Source organism: Pseudophryne corroboree, unplaced genomic scaffold (genome assembly GCF_028390025.1).
Source record: "Pseudophryne corroboree isolate aPseCor3 unplaced genomic scaffold, aPseCor3.hap2 scaffold_1242, whole genome shotgun sequence".
NCBI lineage: Eukaryota > Metazoa > Chordata > Amphibia > Anura > Myobatrachidae > Pseudophryne > Pseudophryne corroboree.
Window position 1 is genome coordinate 143,242 of NW_026967868.1, and position 21,210 is coordinate 164,451.

Consider the following 21,210-nt stretch of genomic DNA (forward strand, 5'->3'; position numbering starts at 1 on the left):
CCCATCCAATCACCACTCCCGGATAACCCTGACATTACCCAATACTGCCCCATCCAATCACCACTGCAGGATAACCCTGACATTACCCAATACTGCCCCATCCAATCACCTCTCCCGGATAACCCTGGCATTACCCAATACTGCCCCATCCAATCACCACTCCCGGATAACCCTGACATTACCCAATACTTCCCCATCCAATCACCACTGCAGGATAACCCTGACATTACCCAATACTGCCCCATCCAATCACCACTGCAGGATAACCCTGACATTACCCAATACTGCCCCATCCAATCACCACTGCAGGATAACCCTGACATTACCCAATACTGCCCCATCCAATCACCTCTCCCGGATAACCCTGGCATTACCCAATACTGCCCCACCCAATCACCTCTCCCGGATAACCCTGACATTACCCAATACTGCCCCATCCAATCACCACTGCAGGATAATCCTGACATTACCCAATACTACCCCACCCAATCACCACTCCCGAATAACCCTGACATTACACAATACTGCCCCACCCAATCACCACTCCCGGATAACCCCGACATTACCCAATACTGCCCCACCCAATCACCACTGCAGGATAACCCTGACATTACACAATACTGCCCCATACAATCACCTCTCCCGGATAACCCTGACATTACCCAATACTGCCCCATTCAATCACCACTGCAGGATAACCCTGACATTACCCAATACTGCCCCATCCAATCACCACTGCAGGATAACCCTGACATTACCCAATACTGCCCCATCCAATCACCACTGCAGGATAACCCTGACATTACCCAATACTGCCCCATCCAATCACCACTGCAGGATAACCCTGACATTACCCAATACTGCCCCATCCAATCACCTCTCCCGGATAACCCTGACATTACCCAATACTGCCCCATCCAATCACCACTCCCGGATAACCCTGACATTACCCAATACTTCCCCATCCAATCACCACTGCAGGATAACCCTGACATTACCCAATACTGCCCCATCCAATCACCACTGCAGGATAACCCCGACATTACCCAATACTGCCCCATCCAAACACCACTGCAGGATAACCCTGACATTACCCAATACTGCCCCATCCAATCACCACTCGCGGATAACCCTGACATTACCCAATACTGCCCCACCCAATCACCACTCGCGGATAACCCTGACATTACTGAATACTGCCCCATCCAATCACCACTGCAGGATAACCCTGACATTACCCAATACTGCCCCATCCAATCACCTCTCCAGGATAACCCTGACATTACCCAATACTGCCCCATCCAATCACCACTCCAGGATAACCCTGACATTACTGAATACTGCCCCATCCAATCACCACTGCAGGATAACCCTGACATTACCCAATACTGCCCCATCCAAACACCACTCCCGGATAACCCTGACATTACCCAATACTGCCCCATCCAATCACCACTCCCGGATAACCCTGACATTACCCAATACTGCCCCATCCAATCACCACTCCCGAATAACCCTGACATTACCCAATACTTCCCCATCCAATCACCACTCCCGGATAACCCTGACATTACCCAATACTGCCCCATCCAATCACCACTCCCGGATAACCCTGACATTACCCAATACTGCCCCATCCAATCACCACTCCCGGATAACCCTGACATTACCCAATACTGCCCCATCCAATCACCACTCCCGAATAACCCTGACATTACCCAATACTTCCCCATCCAATCACCACTCCCGGATAACCCTGACATTACCCAATACTGCCCCATTCAATCACCACTCCCGGATAACCCTGACATTACCCAATACTGCCCCATCCAATCACCACTCCCGAATAACAGCACCACCCCTTTCCCTGATCTTGGAATATACAGTAATCCTAGCATGGTGTGACAAGCCTCTATGGAAGCTGCACCTTACACCTCGCACCTCAAACACTTACCTCAAAGGAGATCTCATCAAAATAAAGCCTATCGCACATGTCATAATCCGTGCTCACAGTCTCCGGGTTATAATTCACCATGATCGTTTTAAAGCCCATCTGTGAGGAGAGAGAGAAGAAACCAATCAGAGGGGGTATAGTTACTGAGCTGCCGCTCACTGACTATGCCCTGCGCCGTGGGTAACACTAAATGCGAAAATCAGGAGCGTTAGTAATATACCCCCAGCGGCCAGATACGGGCAGTGGGGTATAATCAGGAGCATTGGTAATATATCCCCAGTGGGGTATAATCAGGAGCGTTGGTAATATACCCCCAGCGGCCAGATACGGGCAGTGGGGTATTATCAGGAGCATTGGTAATATACCCCCAGCGGCCAGATACGGGCAGTGGGGTATAATCAGGAGCATTGGTAATATATCCCCAGTGGGGTATAATCAGGAGCGTTGGTAATATACCCCCAGCGGCCAGATATGGGCAGTGGGGTATAATCAGGAGCATTGATAATAAACCCCCAGTGGCCTGGTGCTCAGATACGGGCAGTGGGGTATAATCAGGAGCATTGATAATATACCCCCAGTGGCCTGGTGCTCAGATACGGGCAGTGGGGTATAATCGGGGTGTACGCAATGAGATGCGACTTGTCAGGGCCACCCATGGCAGCACACCGGGCAGGGGGACGGGTAACTGGCAATGTGTACCGAACAACAATCGGGAATAGCTGACTGTGCGCTATCATCTGTGTCCCCCACTGACGTCACCGGAGACAAAATTTCACAGTCGTGCTCCTCGCCGTACCTTGCGCAATTCCTGGATACAGCCCACCGCACACCAGTCAAACTCCACGCTGCTGCCAATGCGGTAAACGCCAGAGCCAATCACCATGACGTGGGGATCCCGGAAATCCAGGTCGTGCTGGTTACCGTTGTATGTCAGGTACAGGTAATTGGTCTGCGCTGGCCACTCTGCCGCCACGGTGTCAATCTGCTTCACCACCGGCAGTATCTGCCATTCCTGCCGCATCTTTCTGACCGCCAGCTCCGTGCTGCAAAGGGGACACAGGAGAGGGAAATGAGGTGCATCCGGACGGATATCGGGAGTGTGTGGAACTAGTAGAAATGTGGCGCGGCGTCATCACCTCTGCACGGCCAGTGCGATCTGCTTGTCTGAGAAGCCCAGCTGCTTGGCGCGGAGGAGGACGCTGCGTGGCATGGTCACCCCGTTCTGGTAAGACTCCAGCGTGGAGAAGTGGTCGGTGATGTTCTTCATCTTGTGCAGGAACCAGCGGTCGATCTTCGTCAGCTCATAGAGGCGTTCGATGGTGTACCCATCCCGCAGCGCGGCTGCCAGCACGAAGATCCGCTTATCGGTGGGAGTCTCGAGCTCCTGGTAAATGAGAGAACACGCATTAGAGCCTCACCCCCCAAACTGGCGCATCAGTCAACCCGTTCAGACCGCACGCCCCGTAATCCTCACCTCTTCAGAAGACAACTTGACGCTGTGATCAAAGCCCACGCAATTCTCGTCTACCATGCGCAAAGCCTTCTGGAACGCTTCCTCAAAGTTCCTTCCCACAGACATAACTTCCCCTGTAATAACGAAGAGATCATCGCATCAGCCCAAAGTAACCCGCTCTCCTGCAGTGCCTGCGTCAGTCCGGTGGGAGCACAGCGACAAGCCCAACGCAGTACCACATCATCCATGTTCTACTGCCCCAGGTACTTCACCGTGACCGATACCATGCAAGGGTGGGCCTATCATACGGCGCCACGGAGCTTCCCCGCTCATTTACTAACCCACGCTCTTCATCGAGCTCCCGATCTTGGTGCTGACGCGCAGGAACTTGCTGAGGTCCCAGCGAGGGACCTTCACCACGCAGTAATCCAGGCTGGGCTCAAAGTTAGCGGTGGTGGAGTTGGTGACGGAGTTCCTGCAGGCGGTAAATGAGCAAGCGTGAGAATATATATGTACAGACTATAGCACCGAGGGTAGCCGTATATAGCGGGAGAGGTGGCGCAGTATAAACAGTAGCCGGGAATACCTGAGCACTGGCAGCGGGATCCCTAAGGCCAGCTTGGCTGCCACGTACGCCAGGGGATACCCGGTGGCCTTGCTCGCCAGGGCAGAGCTGCGGGAAAGTCGCGCGTTTACCTCGATGATATAATACTGAGGACGAGAAAAAGGGGAGAAATAATTTACTGGAAACAAAGTCACATACACCTGAAAGATACATCCGGCGGTGCCAGGCCGGCCGCCAGACGCTCGCCTCCCGGCGGTGCCAGGCCGGCCGCCAGACGCTCGCCTCCCACCAGTCCCGCGGCTTACCTGCTCGGACTCTGGATTCAGAGCGTACTGGATGTTACACTCGCCCACGATCCCCAGGTGCTGGATGACCTTGATGGCGGTATTACGCAGCATGTTGTACTCCTGATCGTTCAGGGTCTGGCTGGGGGCCACCACTATGGACTCTCCGGTGTGGATACCAAGCGGGTCCACGTTCTCCATGTTACACACCTGAAGGGGGAGAAGAGACGTGTAAGGAAGCGTGCTATAGAACAGTATGGGCCTTCCACGTCCATTGGGTCATCTTGGATATAATGCCTAAACGATTCAACCTCCGCACTCACGCCGGGCATAGAGGGGCATCCAGGAGCAGCTATCACCACCATACTAGGAACACAATGGCTGGAGGCCTGCCCTCTAGTGGTGACTGCTACCATCACCGGGCATAGAGGGGCAGCCAGGAGCAGCTATCACCACCATACTAGGAACACAATGGCTGGAGGCCTGCCCTCTAGTGGTGACTGCTACTATCACCGGGCATAGAGGGGCAGCCAGGAGCAGCTATCACCACCATACTAGGAACACAATGGCTGGAGGCCTGCCATCTAGTGGTGACTGCTACTAACACCGGGCATAGAGGGGCAGCCAGGAGTAGCTGTGACCACCACCATACTAGGAACACAATATCTGGCGGCCTGCCCTCTAGTGGTGACTGCTACTTACACCGGGCATAGAGGGGCAGCCAGGAGTAGCTGTGACCACCACCATACTAGGAACACAATGGCTGGAGGCCTGCCCTCTAGTGGTGACTGCTACTATCACCGGGCATAGAGGGGCAGCCAGGAGCAGCTATCACCACCATACTAGGAACACAATGGCTGGAGGCCTGCCCTCTAGTGGAGACTGCTACTTACACCGGGCATAGAGGGGCAGCCAGGAGCAGCTATTACCACCATACTAGGAACACAATATCTGGCGGCCTGCCCTCTAGTGGTGACTGCTACCATCACCGGGCATAGAGGGGCAGCCAGGAGCAGCTATCACCACCATACTAGGAACACAATATCTGGCGGCCTGCCCTCTAGTGGTGACTGCTACTAACACCGGGCATAGAAGGGCAGCCAGGAGTAGCTGTGACCACCACCATACTAGGAACACAATATCTGGAGGCCTGCCCTCTAGCGGGCACTGCTACTTACACCCCAGGCGGCTACACGTGCACTAGGGTGATATAAAGGTTGAGCTGTAGCTATTATGTAGAGGTGAATGACGGCGCTGAAGCAGAACAGCCACAGTGGACCTCAGAGAAGAAGACTCTGCCTTACCGTCACGCAGTTGTTGTAGGCGTCCCTCACCACCTCGTACTCAATCTCTTTCCAGCCCTTCAGCGATTTGTCCACCAGGACTTGGGTTGTGTGGGCAAAGGCCTGGCAAACCAGGGCAGTCAGCTCCTCTCTTGTGTTGGCAAAGCCGGACCCCAGGCCACCCAGAGCATAGGCTGAGCGTACCAGGACCGGGTATCCAAGACGATCTGCAGCAGCTTGGGCCTGGGAGGGAATGAAACAGGAGCTGAGGAAGAGGATGCATGCGGAGAGGGTTAGGGGGGTAGGGAGGAGGTCTGGGTCAGGATGACGGGGATGTGGTGTAAGTTGGCATAGGCGATATCCTGCTGATAACCCCATGGGGGCACCAGCTACTAACCTGCTCTAGAGAGTAGGCCGCCTCACTGGGAGCCACATGCTCTCCAATCTCTTCCATCTTCTCTACAAAGATCTTACGGTCCTCCGTCATCTCAATGGACCGGACAGGGGTCCCGAGCACCCGCACGTTGTACTTCTCCAGCACCCCACGTTTGGTCAGCTCCACGCCACAGTTGAGGGCTGTTTGACCCCCAAAGGTCAGCAGGACGCCATCCGGCCGCTCGTTCTTAATGACCTGCAGGTGGGAGATGAGTTACTGGCCTGGTCACTGGTGGCCACCCTGCACATCACAGCGACGGGAAGACCTACCTGTGTGACGTACTCCGCGGTGATGGGCAGGAAGTACACCTTGTCCGCCAGCCCCTTGGAGGTCTGCACCGTGGCAATGTTAGGGTTTATCAGCACAGTCTGGATGTTCTCTTCCTTCAGGGCTTTAATGGCCTAAACAGAGAAGGATTATGGGAGCAGCGTTACCGCCATACTGCGCTATGTAGTGCCCGCCATACTGCGCTATGCAGTGCCCGCCATACTGCGCTATGCAGTGCCCGCCATACTGCGCTATGCATACAGCGCTATGCAGTGCCCGCCATACAGCGCTATGCAGTGGCCGCCATACTGCACTATGCAGTGCCCGCCATACTGCACTATGCAGTGCCCGCCATACTGCGCTATGCAGTGCCCGCCATACTGCGCTATGCAGTGCCCGCCATACTGCGCTATGCAGTGGCCGCCATACAGCGCTATGCAGTGGCCGCCATACTGCACTATGCAGTGCCCGCCATACTGCACTATGCAGTGCCCGCCATACAGCGCTATGTAGTGGCCGCCATACTGCACTATGCAGTGCCCGCCATACAGCGCTATGTAGTGGCCGCCATACTGCACTATGCAGTGGCCGCCATACAGCGCTATGCAGTGGCCGCCATACAGCGCTATGCAGTACCCACCATACTGCACTATGCAGTGCCCACCATACAGCGCTATGCAGTGCCCACCATACAGCGCTATGCAGTGCCCACCATACTGCACTATGCAGTGCCCACCATACTGCACTATGCAGTGCCCGCCATACAGCGCTATGCAGTGCCCGCCATACTGCACTATGCAGTGCCCGCCATACTGCACTATGCAGTGCCCGCCATACTGCACTATGCAGTGCCCGCCATACTGCACTATGTAGTGGCCGCCATACTGCACTATGTAGTGCCCGCCATACTGCACTATGTAGTGCCCGCCATACTGCACTATGCAGTGCCCGCCATACTGCACTATGCAGTGCCCGCCATACTGCACTATGCAGTGCCCGCCATACTGCACTATGTAGTGGCCGCCATACTGCACTATGCAGTGCCCGCCATACAGCGCTATGTAGTGGCCGCCATACTGCACTATGCAGTGCCCGCTATGGCTGCTCTCAGGATCCCAGGCCTTATATAAGACATGAGGGTCACTCCCATGGTACAGAGAGACCACTCTGCACCGCCAGCTGGTGAGGGGCCTACACACAGTACAGGAGGTAGCCAGACACAGAACTGCACCGACCCCAGAGTCTCCCTGTGGAGCCCGATGAAACCTGAAGCAGGAAGGTGATTTTACCTGAGAACCAGAGTAGTCAAACTCCCCAGCCTGGCCAATAGACAGACCCCCGGAGCCCAGGATCAGCACCTTCCGTGGCCGGGCTCCCTCCATATCAGCGACCATCGGAGAGTCTTTGTACGTTAGGATGTCACTCAGACACTGTTTCACTAAGGGGAGGACATAGGAGGGACATGAGGAGTATCCTGGCGGGTCTCGTACTTGGCGGAGGTACAGGACATCGTACAGGGAAAGCCACTTACCTGTGCCCATTCCCAAGGCCCCGGCTTTCACATGGCGCACAGTATCCAAGAAAACGTCAAACAGACACACGAGGTCCATAGGTCCGGCACGGTGCTCTGGGTGGAACTGGACACTGAAAGCAGAGAAGAGGAGACGACCGTATCTCACCAAACGTCTCCGGTATCAGCCCTTCCCTTCCTCAGTCCCCTAAACCCCTTCTCATTCGTAACTCTGTACTACAGCATCCACCCACCTGAAGAAGGGTTTGGAGTCATGGACGATTCCCTCGTTAGACCGGTCATTAGCATTGGTGAAGAGTGGAGACCAGCCCTCCGGTAAGGTGTCAGGATCTACGGCATAGCCGTGGTTCTGGGAGGTGATGAAGCATCGCTGGGTGCCGTCATGGATACAGGGCTGGTTGTGGCCACGGTTCCCATACCTAAGACATGGCAGAGACAGACGTTACCAGAGAACAAGTTCCAGCTGGAGCCACTGTAAGGATCCAGATCTTTCCACCCAAGGGCCACTACTCATTTTCCTCCACGTCCCCTCTGCCTTCAGCACTGTCGCCCACCCCACCTCCTGCAAATCCTCAAATGTCACAATGCACTCTCTGGTCACGTCTTATCTGTCCAATCCCTGCCTCCCCCTCCTGCGGGTGCTCCTCTAGGATCAGTCCTTGGTCTCCGCTCTATAGATCTGCTCTGTGAGCTCAGGAGATCCTTCGGACCGAAATACCACCTGTACGAGGATGAGGAGGCTGTAGAAACTCCTCTCCTGACCTCTCACCCCTCTGTCGTCTCTATCTCCCATGTACTCAGGGACAAGAAGTTACTGCATGTTACACTGAACTCCTCAGAGGTCCTCTCTCCATCTCCAGAGATCTTTCCCTCACCACTATCTACCAAACCCATAGTCTGGGCCCAATTCTAGACTCCGTCCTGTTTTGCTGCCGCCCTACCCCCACACATGTAGTCCCTTGCTCCGTCATACCACTTTTACCTCCACAACATTACCAGGACCCATATACCGCTGTATCTGGAAGCCACTTTTACCACAGGCCACGCCATTCTCCTATGCCTTGATTACTGCGACTCCTCTTTTGCTTCCCCCATCTGTCTTACCGCTCCACCTCACTCCATGGGCTCCTGGTCTTAGCTACTCCTCCCCTCCAACATCCCCACTCACACTCCCTCCCGCACACCAATGTCTCTCCTCCCCGATCACCTCTTCCCACTCTCCTACCCCCACGCTGTTCCCAGCCTATGGAAGCCATCTCACACTCAGGGGCAGATCTAAATATGCGCGTAAGCCGGCGAGACGAGTCCCAGCGGTCCCCGCACGTTACCTCTAAATGGAAGGAGTGCGAGCAGAATCCACCTACTGTCCGCAAATGAATGACCCTTATACTTTCATTCAGCCTCTACACATGCCCTTAGAACGCCAGCCTTCCACCAGACTCTCCCGCCTCGGTGCACCTACGCGACGCTGCGTTACAGAACCCTGGTGTCACCATATAAAAAAAGTGAAAGGCCTGACGTGGAGGGAGCCATCACAGGTCCAATGGGAAGTCTCCACCATCCTGAGGTGGCGAATTACACACAGCATTCGTTTTCCCCATGTAACTACAGAGATGCGCGATACAATGGACACACGTGTATCCTGAACCGGTAACCGTCACTTACTTCATCTTGTAGGTCTTTGCTCCAATAACCAGAGACAGGAGCTGGTGCCCAAGACAGATGCCAAACACCGGTTTTAGGTTCTCCTCACTGATGAAACGGCGAATGTTCTGGACAGACGAATGGCAGAAGACGGGGTCCCCGGGTCCGTTACTCAGGAACAAGCCGTCAAACTCTAAAAGGTAAAGAAACGAGAAACGGTGTTGAGGAAGAGCGGCAGCGACTTCCGGACAAGAGACGCCCTGATCACATTACTGCGTCTCATGGGGTGCGATGGAAACTTCGGCTGGTATTACCAGGCCACTAGTCACCCTGTGTCCTCCTCTGCTGCCCAGCCAGAGCCTCACCCTGTGCTCTCCTCTGCTCCTCTCCTGCTGCCCAGCCAGAGCCTCACCCTGTGCCCTCCTCTGCTGCCCAGCCAGTGCCTCACCCTGTGCCCTCCTCTACTGCTGCCCAGCCAGAGCCTCACCCTGTGCCCTCCTCTACTGCTGCCCAGCCAGAGCCTCACCCTGTGCCCTCCTCTACTGCTGCCCAGCCAGAGCCTCAACCTGTGCCCTCCTCTACTGCTGCCCAGCCAGAGCCTCAACCTGTGCCCTCCTCTACTGCTGCCCAGCCAGAGCCTCACCCTGTGCCCTCCTCTGCTCCTCTCCTGCTGCCCAACCAGAGCCTCACCCTGTGCCCTCCTCTGCTCCTCTCCTGCTGCCCAGCCAGAGCCTCACCCTGTGCCCTCCTCTGCTGCTCTCCTGCTGCCCAGCCAGAGCCTCACCCTGTGCCCTCCTCTGCTCCTCTCCTGCTGCCCAGCCAGAGCCTCACCCTGTGCCCTCCTCTCCCGCTGCCCAGCCAGAGCCTCATCCTGTGTCCTCCTCTACTGCTGCCCAGACAGAGCCTCACCCTGTGCCCTCCTCTGCTTCTATCCTGCTGCCCAGCCAGAGCCTCACCCTGTGCCCTCCTCCACTCCTCTCCTGCTGCCCAGCCAGAGCCTACCCTGTGCCCTCCTCTACTCCTGCCCAGCCAGAGCCTACCCTGTGCCCTCCTCTGCTCCTCTCCTGGTGCCCAGCCAGAGCCTCACCCTGTGCCCTCCTCTGCTCCTCTCCTGCTGCCCAGCCAGAGCCTCACCCTGTGCCCTCCTCTACCGCTGCCCAGCCAGAGCCTCACCCTGTGCCCTCCTCTACTGCTGCCCAGCCAGAGCCTCACCATGTGCCCTCCTCTGCTCCTATCCTGCTGCCCAGCCAGAGCCTCACCCTGTGCCCTCCTCTACTCCTGCCCAGCCAGAGCCTACCCTGTGCCCTCCTCTGCTCCTCTCCTCGTGCCCAGCCAGAGACTCACCCTGTGCCCTCCTCTACTGCTGCCCAGCTAGAGACTCACCATGTGTCCTCCTCTACTGCTGCCCAGCCAGAGCCTCACCCTGTGCCCTCCTCTGCTCTTCTGCTGCCCAGCCAGAGCCTCACCCTGTGTCCTCCTCTACTGCTGCCCAGCCAGAGCCTCACCCTGTGCCCTCCTCTACTGCTGCCCAGCCAGAGCCTACCCTGTGCCCTCCTCTACTGCTGCCCAGCCAGAGCCTCACCCTGTGCCCTCCTCTGCTCCTCTTCTGCTGCCCAGCCAGAGCCTCACCCTGTGCCCTCCTCTCCTGCTGCCCAGCCAGAGCCTACCCTGTGCCCTCCTCTGCTCCTCTCCCGCTGCCCAGCCAGAGCCTCACCATGTGCCCTCCTCTGCTCCTCTCCTGCTGCCAAGCCAGAGCCTCACCCTGTGCCCTCCTCTACTCCTCTCCCGCTGCCCAGCCAGAGCCTCACCCTGTGCCCTCCTCTACTGCTGCCCAGCCAGAGCCTCACCCTGTGCCCTCCTCTACTGCTGCCCAGACAGAGCCTCACCCTGTGCCCTCCTCTGCCCCTCTTCTGCTGCCCAGCCAGAGCCTCACCCTGTGCCCTCCTCTACTCCTCTCCTGCTGCCCAAGCCAGAGACTCACCATGTGCCCTCCTCTCCTGCTGCCCAGCCAGAGCCTCACCCTGTGCCCTCCTCTGCTCCTCTCCTGCTGCCCAGCCAGAGCCTCACCCTGTGCCCTCCTCTGCTCCTCTCCCGCTGCCCAGCCAGAGCCTCACCCTGTGCCCTCCTCTACTCCTCTCCCGCTGCCCAGCCAGAGCCTCACCCTGTGCCCTCCTCTACTGCTGCCCAGCCAGAGCCTCACCCTGTGCCCTCCTCTACTGCTGCCCAGACAGAGCCTCACCCTGTGCCCTCCTCTGCTCCTCTTCTGCTGCCCAGCCAGAGCCTCACCCTGTGCCCTCCTCTACTCCTCTCCTGCTGCCCAGCCAGAGACTCACCATGTGCCCTCCTCTCCTGCTGCCCAGCCAGAGACTCACCCTGTGCCCTCCTCTGCTCCTCTCCTGCTGCCCAGCCAGAGCCTCACCCTGTGCCCTCCTCTACTCCTCTCCCGCTGCCCAGCCAGAGCCTCACCCTGTGCCCTCCTCTACTGCTGCCCAGCCAGAGACTCACCATGTGTCCTCCTCTACTGCTGCCCAGCCAGAGCCTCGCCCTGTGCCCTCCTCTCCTGGTGCCCAGCCAGAGCCTCACCCTGTGCCCTCCTCTGCTCCTCTCCTGCTGCCCAGCCAGAGCCTCACCCTGTGCCCTCCTCTCCTGGTGCCCAGCCAGAGCCTCACCCTGTGCCCTCCTCTGCTCCTCTCCTGCTGCCCAGCCAGAGCCTCACCCTGTGCCCTCCTCTACTGCTGCCCGGCCAGAGCCTCACCCTGTGCCCTCCTCTACTGCTGCCCAGCCAGAGCCTCACCCTGTGTCCTCCTCTACTGCTGCTTAGCCAGAGCCTCACCCTGTGCCCTCCTCTGCTCCTCTCCTGCTGCCCAGCCAGAGCCTCACCTTGTGCCCTCCTCTGCTCCTCTCCTGCTGCCCAGCCAGAGCCTTACCCTGTGCCTTCCTCTGCTCCTCTCCTGCTGCCCAGCCAGAGCCTCACCCTGTGCCCTCCTCTACTCCTCTCCAACTGCCCAGCCAGAGCCTCACCCTGTGCCCTCCTCTACTGCTGCCCAGCCAGAGACTCACCATGTGCCCTCCTCTCCTGCTGCCCAGCCAGAGACTCACCATGTGCCCTCCTCTCCTGCTGCCCAGCCAGAGATTTACCATGTGTCCTCCTCTACTGCTGCCCAGCCAGAGCCTCGCCCTGTGCCCTCCTCTGCTCCTCTCCTGGTGCCCAGCCAGAGACTCACCCTGTGCCCTCCTCTACTGCTGCCCAGCCAGAGACTCACCATGTGTCCTCCTCTACTGCTGCCCAGCCAGAGCCTCACCCTGTGCCCTCCTCTGCTGCCCAGCCAGAGCCTCACCCTGTGCCCTCCTCTCCTGCTGCCCAGCCAGAGGCTACCCTGTGCCCTCCTCTGCTCCTCTCCCGCTGCCCAGCCAGAGCCTCACCATGTGCCCTCCTCTCCTGCTGCCCAGCCAGAGCCTCACCCTGTGCCCTCCTCTACTGCTGCCCAGACAGAGCCTCACCCTGTGCCCTCCTCTACTCCTCTCCCGCTGCCCAGCCAGAGCCTCACCCTGTGCCCTCCTCTACTGCTGCCCAGCCAGAGCCTCACCCTGTGCCCTCCTCTACTGCTGCCCAGCCAGAGCCTCACCCTGTGCCCTCCTCTGCTCCTCTTCTGCTGCCCAGCCAGAGCCTCACCCTGTGCCCTCCTCTACTCCTCTCCTGCTGCCCAGCCAGAGACTCACCATGTGCCCTCCTCTCCTGCTGCCCAGCCAGAGACTCACCCTGTGCCCTCCTCTGCTCCTCTCCTGCTGCCCAGCCAGAGCCTCACCCTGTGCCCTCCTCTACTCCTCTCCCGCTGCCCAGCCAGAGCCTCACCATGTGTCCTCCTCTACTGCTGCCCAGCCAGAGCCTCGCCCTGTGCCCTCCTCTGCTCCTATCCTGCTGCCCAGCCAGAGCATCACCCTGTGCCCTCCTCTACTCCTGCCCAGCCAGAGCCTACCCTGTGCCCTCCTCTGCTCCTCTCCTGGTGCCCAGCCAGAGACTCACCCTGTGCCCTCCTCTACTGCTGCCCAGCCAGAGCCTCACCCTGTGCCCTCCTCTGCTCTTCTGCTGCCCAGCCAGAGCCTCACCCTGTGTCCTCCTCTACTGCTGCCCAGCCAGAGCCTCACCCTGTGCCCTCCTCTACTGCTGCCCAGCCAGAGCCTCACCCTGTGCCCTCCTCTACTGCTGCCCAGCCAGAGCCTCACCCTGTGCCCTCCTCTGCTCCTCTCCTGCTGCCCAGCCAGAGCCTTACCCTGTGCCCTCCTCTACTCCTCTCCCGCTGCCCAGCCAGAGCCTCACCCTGTGCCCTCCTCTACTGCTGCCCAGCCAGAGCCACACCCTGTGCCCTCCTCTACTGCTGCCCAGACAGAGCCTCACCCTGTGCCCTCCTCTGCTCCTCTCCTGCTGCCCAGCCAGAGACTCACCATGTGCCCTCCTCTCCTGCTGCCCAGCCAAAGCCTCACCCTGTGCCCTCCTCTGCTCCTCTCCTGCTGCCCAGCCAGAGCCTCACCCTGTGCCCTCCTCTACTCTCCTGCTGCCCAGCCAGAGCCTCCCCTGTGCCCTCCTCTACTCCTCTCCCGCTGCCCAGCCAGAGCCTCACCCTGTGCCCTCTTCTACTGCTGCCCAGCCAGAGCCTCACCCTGTGCCCTCCTCTACTGCTGCCCAGCCAGAGCCTCACCCTGTGCCCTCCTCTGCTCCTCTCCTGCTGCCCAGCCAGAGCCTCACCCTGTGCCCTCCTCTGCTCCTCTCCTGGTGCCCAGCCAGAGCCTCACCCTGTGCCCTCCTCTGCTCCTCTCCTGGTGCCCAGCCAGAGCCTCACCCTGTGCCCTCCTCTGCTCCTCTCCTGGTGCCCAGCCAGAGCCTCACCCTGTGCCCTCCTCTGCTCCTCTTCTGCTGCCCAGCCAGAGCCTCACCCTGTGCCCTCCTCTCCCGCTGCACAGTCAGAGTTGGCACCCCTACACCATACCCTCCCGGTCTTCAACCAGAGCAGTGAGCCCAAAATTCCCGCAGCGCTTCTCCTGCCAGGTGCCGTGCAGTGCGCCCATCCCACATTCACCTTATACACAGCCTGGAGGTCACTTCATACAATATGTGTAATAACTTTGTGAACATTGAGTCATAAGAAAACACAGGTGTCACTATCTCACTCACAGAAGAGTCCGTATTTGGGAATATCTGGATATGGGATACTCAACCTGTACATGACTTATGTCTAATGGTCTTCCTTTCCTGAGGTGCTTACTACGGGAGACATTACACCGGGCAGGCTGGCATGGCAGGAGGGAGACATTACACCGGGCAGGCTGGCATGGCAGGAGGGAGACATTACACCGGGCAGGCTGGCATGGCAGGAGGGAGACATTACACCGGGCAGGCTGGCATGGCAGGAGGGAGACATTACACAGGGCAGGTTGGCATGGCAGGAGGGAGACATTACACAGGGCAGGTTGGCATGGCAGGAGGGAGACATTACACCGGGCAGGCTGGCATGGCAGGAGGGAGACATTACACAGGGCAGGCTGGCATGGCAGGAGGCAGACATTACACAGGGCAGGCTGGCATGGAGACATTACACAGGGCAGGCTGGCATGGCAGGAGGGAGACATTACACAGGGCAGGCTGGCACGGGAGGAGGAGACATTACACAGGGCAGGCTGGCATGGCAGGAGGGAGACATTACACAGGGCAGGCTGGCACGGAAAAAGGGAGATATTACCCAGGGCAGGCTGGCATGGAAGGAGGGAGACGTTACACAGGGCAGACTGGCATGGAAGGAGGGAGACGTTACACCGGGCAGGCTGGCATGGAGACATTACACAGGGCAGGCTGGCACGGAAAGAGGAGACATTACACAGGGCAGGCTGGCACGGAAAGAGGAGACATTACACAGGGCAGGCTGGCACGGGAGGAGGAGACATTACACAGGGCAGGCTGGCACGGGCGGAGGGAGACATTACACAGGGCAGGCTGGCATGGCAGGAGGGAGACATTACACAGGGCAGGCTGGCATGGCAGGAGGGAGACATTACACAGGGCAGGCTGGCATGGCAGGAGGGAGACATTACACAGGGCAGGCTGGCATGGCAGGAGGGAGACATTACACAGGGCAGGCTCGCATGGCAGGAGGGAGACATTACACAGGGCAGGCTGGCATGGCAGGAGGGAGACATTACACAGGGCAGGCTGGCATGGAGACATTACACAGGGCAGGCTGGCACGGAAGGAGGAGACATTACACAGGGCAGGCTGGCATGGAGACATTACACAGGGCAGGCTGGCACGGAAGGAGGAGACATTACACAGGGCAGGCTGGCATGGCAGGAGGGAGACATTACACAGGGCAGGCTGGCATGGAGACATTACACAGGGCAGGCTGGCACGGAAGGAGGAGACATTACACAGGGCAGGCTGGCATGGGAGGAGGAGACATTACACAGGGCAGGCTGGCATGGCAGGTGGGAGATATTACCCAGGGCAGGCTGGCATGGAAGGAGGGAGACGTTACACAGGGCAGACTGGCATGGAAGGAGGGACACATTACACCGGGCAGGCTGGCATGGAGACATTACACAGGGCAGGCTGGCATGGGAGGAGGAGACATTACACAGGGCAGGCTGGCATGGCAGGAGGGAGATATTACCCAGGGCAGGCTGGCATGGAAGGAGGGAGACGTTACCCAGGGCAGACTGGCATGGAAGGAGGGACACATTACACCGGGCAGGCTGGCATGGAGACATTACACAGGGCAGGCTGGCATGGAGACATTACACAGGGCAGGCTGGCACGGAAGGAGGAGACATTACACAGGGCAGGCTGGCATGGGAGGAGGAGACATTACACAGGGCAGGCTGGCATGGAGACATTACACAGGGCAGGCTGGCACAGGGAGACATTACACAGGGCAGGCTGGCACAGGGAGACATTACACAGGGCAGGCTGGCACAGGGAGACAATACACAGGGCAGGCTGGCACAGGGAGACAATACACAGGGCAGGCTGGCACAGGGAGACATTACACAGGGCAGGCTGGCATGGAGACATTACACAGGGCAGGCTGGCATGGAGACATTACACAGGGCAGGCTGGCATGGAGACATTACACAGGGCAGGCTGGCGCATGGAGACCTTACACAGGGCAGGCTGGCATGGAGACATTACACAGGGCAGGCTGGCATGGAGACATTACACAGGGCAGGCTGGCATGGAGACATTACACAGGGCAGGCTGGCACAGGGAGACATTACACAGGGCAGGCTGGCACAGGGAGACATTACACAGGGCAGGCTGGCACAGGGAGACATTACACAGGACAGGCTGGCACAGGGAGACATTACACAGGGCAGGCTGGCACAGGGAGACATTACACAGGGCAGGCTGGCACAGGGAGACATTACACAGGGCAGGCTGGCACAGGGAGACATTACACAGGGCAGGCTGGCACAGGGAGACATTACACAGGGCAGGCTGGCACAGGGAGACATTACACAGGGCAGGCTGGCACAGGGAGACATTACACAGGGCAGGCTGGCACAGGGAGACATTACACAGGGCAGGCTGGCACAGGGAGACATTACACAGGGCAGGCTGGCACAGGGAGACATTACCCAGGGCAGGCTGGCACAGGGAGACATTACCCAGGGCAGGCTGGCACAGGGAGACATTACACAGGGCAGGCTGGCATGGAGACATTACACAGGGCAGGCTGGCATGGAGACATTACACAGGGCAGGCTGGCATGGAGACATTACACAGGGCAGGCTGGCATGGAGACATTACACAGGGCAGGCTGGCACAGGGAGACATTACACAGGGCAGGCTGGCACAGGGGGGCAGAATTTGGCAGAGATCCTGTGTGTAGTGTTGCTTTGTCCTTGGCAATATAATCTCTCAGCAGCGTCACCTGTGTTGGTGTCTGAGCCTGATCCCAGCATTAACCGTCTCCTCACCGACAGCCCTGCGTGTGTGTATTACACCATGTGCCCCCCCCTTGTGTGTCCGTGTGTACATAGTGTGCGCCCCCCCTTGTGTGTGTCCCCGTGTGTGTAATACACCATGTGCCCCCCCGTGTGCGTATGTGTCCGTGTGTGTCCACCATGTGCCCCCCCACCCGTGTGTATATATAATATATAAACCCTGTCCCCACACTTATGCATGTAATCACAGTATACCTGCACACATCTGTATGTAAAGCCCTCGTGAGACCACGTGTGTATGGTCAGTGTACATACGTGTGTCTCTACATGTCAGAGGCCTCTGCACGCAGCACAGTGTTCTCCTCATACACGTGTTACCTGCACCGCTGATGGGAGCGTCCCAGGGTAACACGGTGACTTCTGCCCCCCTCTGGCACAGGCAGCGGATCTGGTTGTATTTCAGGCCACAGTCCAGAGCCGCGATCTTCACACAGCCCCCGGGGTTATAGACACGAGGCTCCTAGGAGAAGCATGACGTTATAATGAGCTCAGCAATGCCATGTATTCAGCCTTGGTGCCTCCCGTCCACCCTGCACCCAGCCCCGGGGCCCCCCGTCCACCCTGCACCCAGCCCCGGGGGGCCCCCGTCCACCCTGCACCCGGGGCCACCACCTAACCCTGCCACCCTGCACCCAGCCCTGGGGCCACCACCTAACCCTGCCACCCTGCACCCAGCCCCGGGGGGCCCCCGTCCACCCTGCACCCGGGGCCACCACCTAACCCTGCCACCCAGCCCCGGGGCCACCACCTAACCCTGCCACCATGCACCCAGCCCCGGGGCCACCACCTAACCCTGCCACCATGCACCCAGCCCCGGGGCCACCACCTAACCCTGCCACCCTGCACCCAGCCCCGGGGGGCCCCCGTCCACCCTGCACCCGGGGCCACCACCTAACCCTGCCACCCAGCCCCGGGGCCACCACCTAACCCTGCCACCATGCACTCAGCCCTGGGGCCACCACCTAACCCTGCCACCCTGCACCCAGCCCCGGGGCCACCACCTAACCCTGCCACCATGCACTCAGCCCTGGGGCCACCACCTAACCCTGCCACCCTGCACCCAGCCCTGGGGCCACCACCTAACCCTGCCACCCTGCACCCAGCCCTGGGGCCACCACCTAACCCTGCCACCCTGCACCCAGCCCTGGGGCCACCACCTAACCCTGCCACCCTGCACCCAGCCCTGGGGCCACCACCTAACCCTGCCACCCTGCACCCAGCCCTGGGGCCACCACCTAACCCTGCCACCCTGCACCCAGCCCTGGGGCCACCACCTAACCCTGCCACCCTGCACCCAGCCCTGGGGCCACCACCTAACCCTGCCACCCATTCCCCTCCTTGTCCACTCTGCACCCAGCCCTGGAGCCACCACCTAACCCTGCCACCCTGCACCCAGCCCTGCCCCCGCCCCCCCCTTGTCCACCCTGCACCCAGCCCTGGGGCCACCACCTAACCCTGCCACCCTGCACCCAGCCCTGGGGCCACCACCTAACCCTGCCACCCTGCACCCAGCCCTGGGGCCACCACCTAACCCTGCCACCCCTTCCCCTCCTTGTCCACTCTGCACCCAGCCCTGGAGCCACCACCTAACCCTGCCACCCTGCACCCAGCCCTGCCCCCCCCCCCCCTTGTCCACCCTGCACCCAGCCCTGGGGCCACCACCTAACCCTGCCACCCTGCACCCAGCCCTGGGGCCACCACCTAACCCTGCCACCCTGCACCCAGCCCTGGGGCCACCACCTAACCCTGCCACCCCTTCCCCTCCTTGTCCACTCTGCACCCAGCCCTGGAGCCACCACCTAACCCTGCCACCCTGCACCCAGCCCTGCCCCCCCCCCCCCCCCCCCCCCCTTGTCCACCCTGCACCCAGCCCTGGGGCCACCACCTAACCCTGCCACCCTGCACCCAGCCCTGGGGCCACCACCTAACCCTGCCACCCTGCACCCAGCCCTGGGGCCACCACCTAACCCTGCCACCCCTTCCCCTCCTTGTCCACTCTGCACCCAGCCCTGGAGCCACCACCTAACCCTGCCACCCTGCACCCAGCCCTGCCCCCCCCCCCCCCTTGTCCACCCTGCACCCAGCCCTGGGGCCACCACCTAACCCTGCCACCCTGCTCCCAGCCCTGGGGCCACCACCTAACCCTGCCACCATGCACCCAGCCCTGGGGCCACCACCTAACCCTGCACCCAGCCCTGGGGCCACCACCTAACCCTGCCACCCTGTACCCAGCCCTGGGGCCACCACCTAACCCTGCCACCCTGCACCCAGCCCTGGGGCCACCACCTAGCCCTGCAACCCTGCACCCAGCCCTAGGGCCACCACCTAACCCTGCACCCAACCCTGGGGCCACCACCGAACCCTGCATCCATCCCTGCCGCCAGCCCTGCCCCCCCCCCCCTTCCCTGTCCACCCTGCACCCAGCACTGGGGCCACCACCTAACTCTGCCACTATGCACCTAACCCTGCCACCATGCACCCAGCACTGGACCAGATATGATATAGTCACAGCCACCCATTGTACATAGCAGGTCATACCTTCAGCGACACCTCCTGCACCAGGTTCCTCTTCCCCGGGTCGTCATACGGGACGTGGCTCTCATCCGTGCCCTGTGGTATGAGCTTGCCCAGCATGGTACCATTCTCCCGGATCTTCTTGGTGAGGGCCCGCGTGTCCACCCCTGGAGGAGGCAGAGAGTGCGGATAAGACAGCAGGCGAGGAACAACTGTCCACGCGATGGGCCCGCGCCGGATATGTGCGCTCAGACATACGCAGCCGATGTGCGTGAATACGATACCGGCAGCTAAATCCTCACTGCAAGCGGCATCGCTGGAGTACCCGGGTGCGTGCGCAGTGCGACTGACCACAAGACGGCGTGCCACAAAGTTACCAGCTGCTGCGGGCCCCAAATACTATACTGCCCATTGTGCCACAGCCGCTGCAGGCCCCAAATGTTATACTGCCCATTGTGCCGTAGTTACCAGCTGCTGCGGGCCCCGAATACTATACTGCCCACTGTGCCACAGAGTTACCAGCCGCTGCGGGCCCCAAATGCTATACTGTCCACTGTGCCACAGAGTTACCAGCCGCTGCGGGACCCAAATGGTATACTGCCCACTGTGCCGCAAAGTTACCAGCCACTGCAGGCCCCAAATGCTGTACTGTCCACTGTGCCGCAGAGTTACCAGCCGCTGCAGGCCCCAAATGCTATACTGCCCACTGTGCCGCAGAGTTACCAGCTGCTGCGGGCCCCAAATGCTATACTGCCCACTGTGCAGGACGTGTGGCTGAGCATTAGGCCACGCTATTAGTGGTTAGTAGCACACGGGCTCTGTTTCTCATACCTTGCAGCCCGGGGATCCCCTGCTCCTTCAGCCATAGGTCCAGTGACCGCGCACAGCTCCAGTGGCTGGGGTGGTCCGAACACTCGCCCACAATGAGGGCCGCAGCGTGGATCCGACTGGACTCAAACCACTGGTGGGACAGAGATGAGGACTGGTTACAGAACACAGACAATAAGGACACAGCACACGCGTGATCCCAGTATGTTCTGCTGCCTGGGGTACACGCCATCAGCCCCCCCCCCCCCCCCCCCCCTCCTACTGCCAGGTCTCACAAGGGGGTGATCCCAGTATGTTCTGCTGCCTGGGGTACACGCCATCACCCCCACCCCCCCCCTCCTACTGCCAGGTCTCACAAGGGGGTGATCCCAGTATGTTCTGCTGCCTGGGGTACACGCCATCAGCCCCCCCCCCCTCCTACTGCCAGGCCTCACAAGGGGGTGATCCCAGTATGTTCTG

General features: G+C 59.7%; 2 protein-coding genes across 2 annotated transcripts in view; both read right to left on the reverse strand.

Moving 5' to 3' along the window:
* The window catches only part of CAD (carbamoyl-phosphate synthetase 2, aspartate transcarbamylase, and dihydroorotase), a 78,440-nt gene extending 57,457 nt beyond the window's left edge, over positions 1 to 20,983 (reverse strand). Inside the window, exons 1-17 of the mRNA XM_063950838.1 lie at positions 20,755 to 20,983; positions 19,948 to 20,090; positions 17,728 to 17,869; positions 9,439 to 9,610; positions 8,007 to 8,192; positions 7,774 to 7,886; positions 7,532 to 7,680; positions 6,245 to 6,376; positions 5,937 to 6,170; positions 5,561 to 5,782; positions 4,278 to 4,466; positions 3,994 to 4,118; positions 3,749 to 3,882; positions 3,429 to 3,541; positions 3,091 to 3,338; positions 2,751 to 2,997; positions 1,955 to 2,053 (exon numbers count right to left, since the gene is read on the reverse strand). Of these exons, the coding sequence (XP_063806908.1) occupies positions 1,955 to 2,053; positions 2,751 to 2,997; positions 3,091 to 3,338; positions 3,429 to 3,541; positions 3,749 to 3,882; positions 3,994 to 4,118; positions 4,278 to 4,466; positions 5,561 to 5,782; positions 5,937 to 6,170; positions 6,245 to 6,376; positions 7,532 to 7,680; positions 7,774 to 7,886; positions 8,007 to 8,192; positions 9,439 to 9,610; positions 17,728 to 17,869; positions 19,948 to 20,090; positions 20,755 to 20,983 (2,877 nt within the window). The remainder of the gene's footprint in view (positions 1 to 1,954; positions 2,054 to 2,750; positions 2,998 to 3,090; positions 3,339 to 3,428; positions 3,542 to 3,748; positions 3,883 to 3,993; positions 4,119 to 4,277; positions 4,467 to 5,560; positions 5,783 to 5,936; positions 6,171 to 6,244; positions 6,377 to 7,531; positions 7,681 to 7,773; positions 7,887 to 8,006; positions 8,193 to 9,438; positions 9,611 to 17,727; positions 17,870 to 19,947; positions 20,091 to 20,754) is intronic.
* LOC134993046 (keratin-associated protein 16-1-like) lies at positions 16,271 to 17,125 on the reverse strand. The gene is made up of 2 exons (XM_063950837.1): positions 16,758 to 17,125; positions 16,271 to 16,490 (listed from the first exon to the last, which is right to left on the reverse strand). The coding sequence occupies exons 1-2, from the start codon at positions 17,123 to 17,125 to the stop codon at positions 16,271 to 16,273; spliced, it is 588 nt and encodes a 195-aa protein (XP_063806907.1).
* Positions 20,984 to 21,210: the final 227 nt, after the last annotated feature.

Coding starts and splice junctions, on each gene's coding strand:
- LOC134993046 (XM_063950837.1), bottom strand. CDS start 17,125: ATGTCTCCATGCCAGCCTGCCCTGTGTAATGTCTCCCTGTGCCAGCCT. Junction 16,491..16,757: donor GCCCTGTGTAATGTCTCCCT/GTGCCAGCCTGT, acceptor TCTCCATGCCAG/CCTGCCCTGTGTAATGTCTC.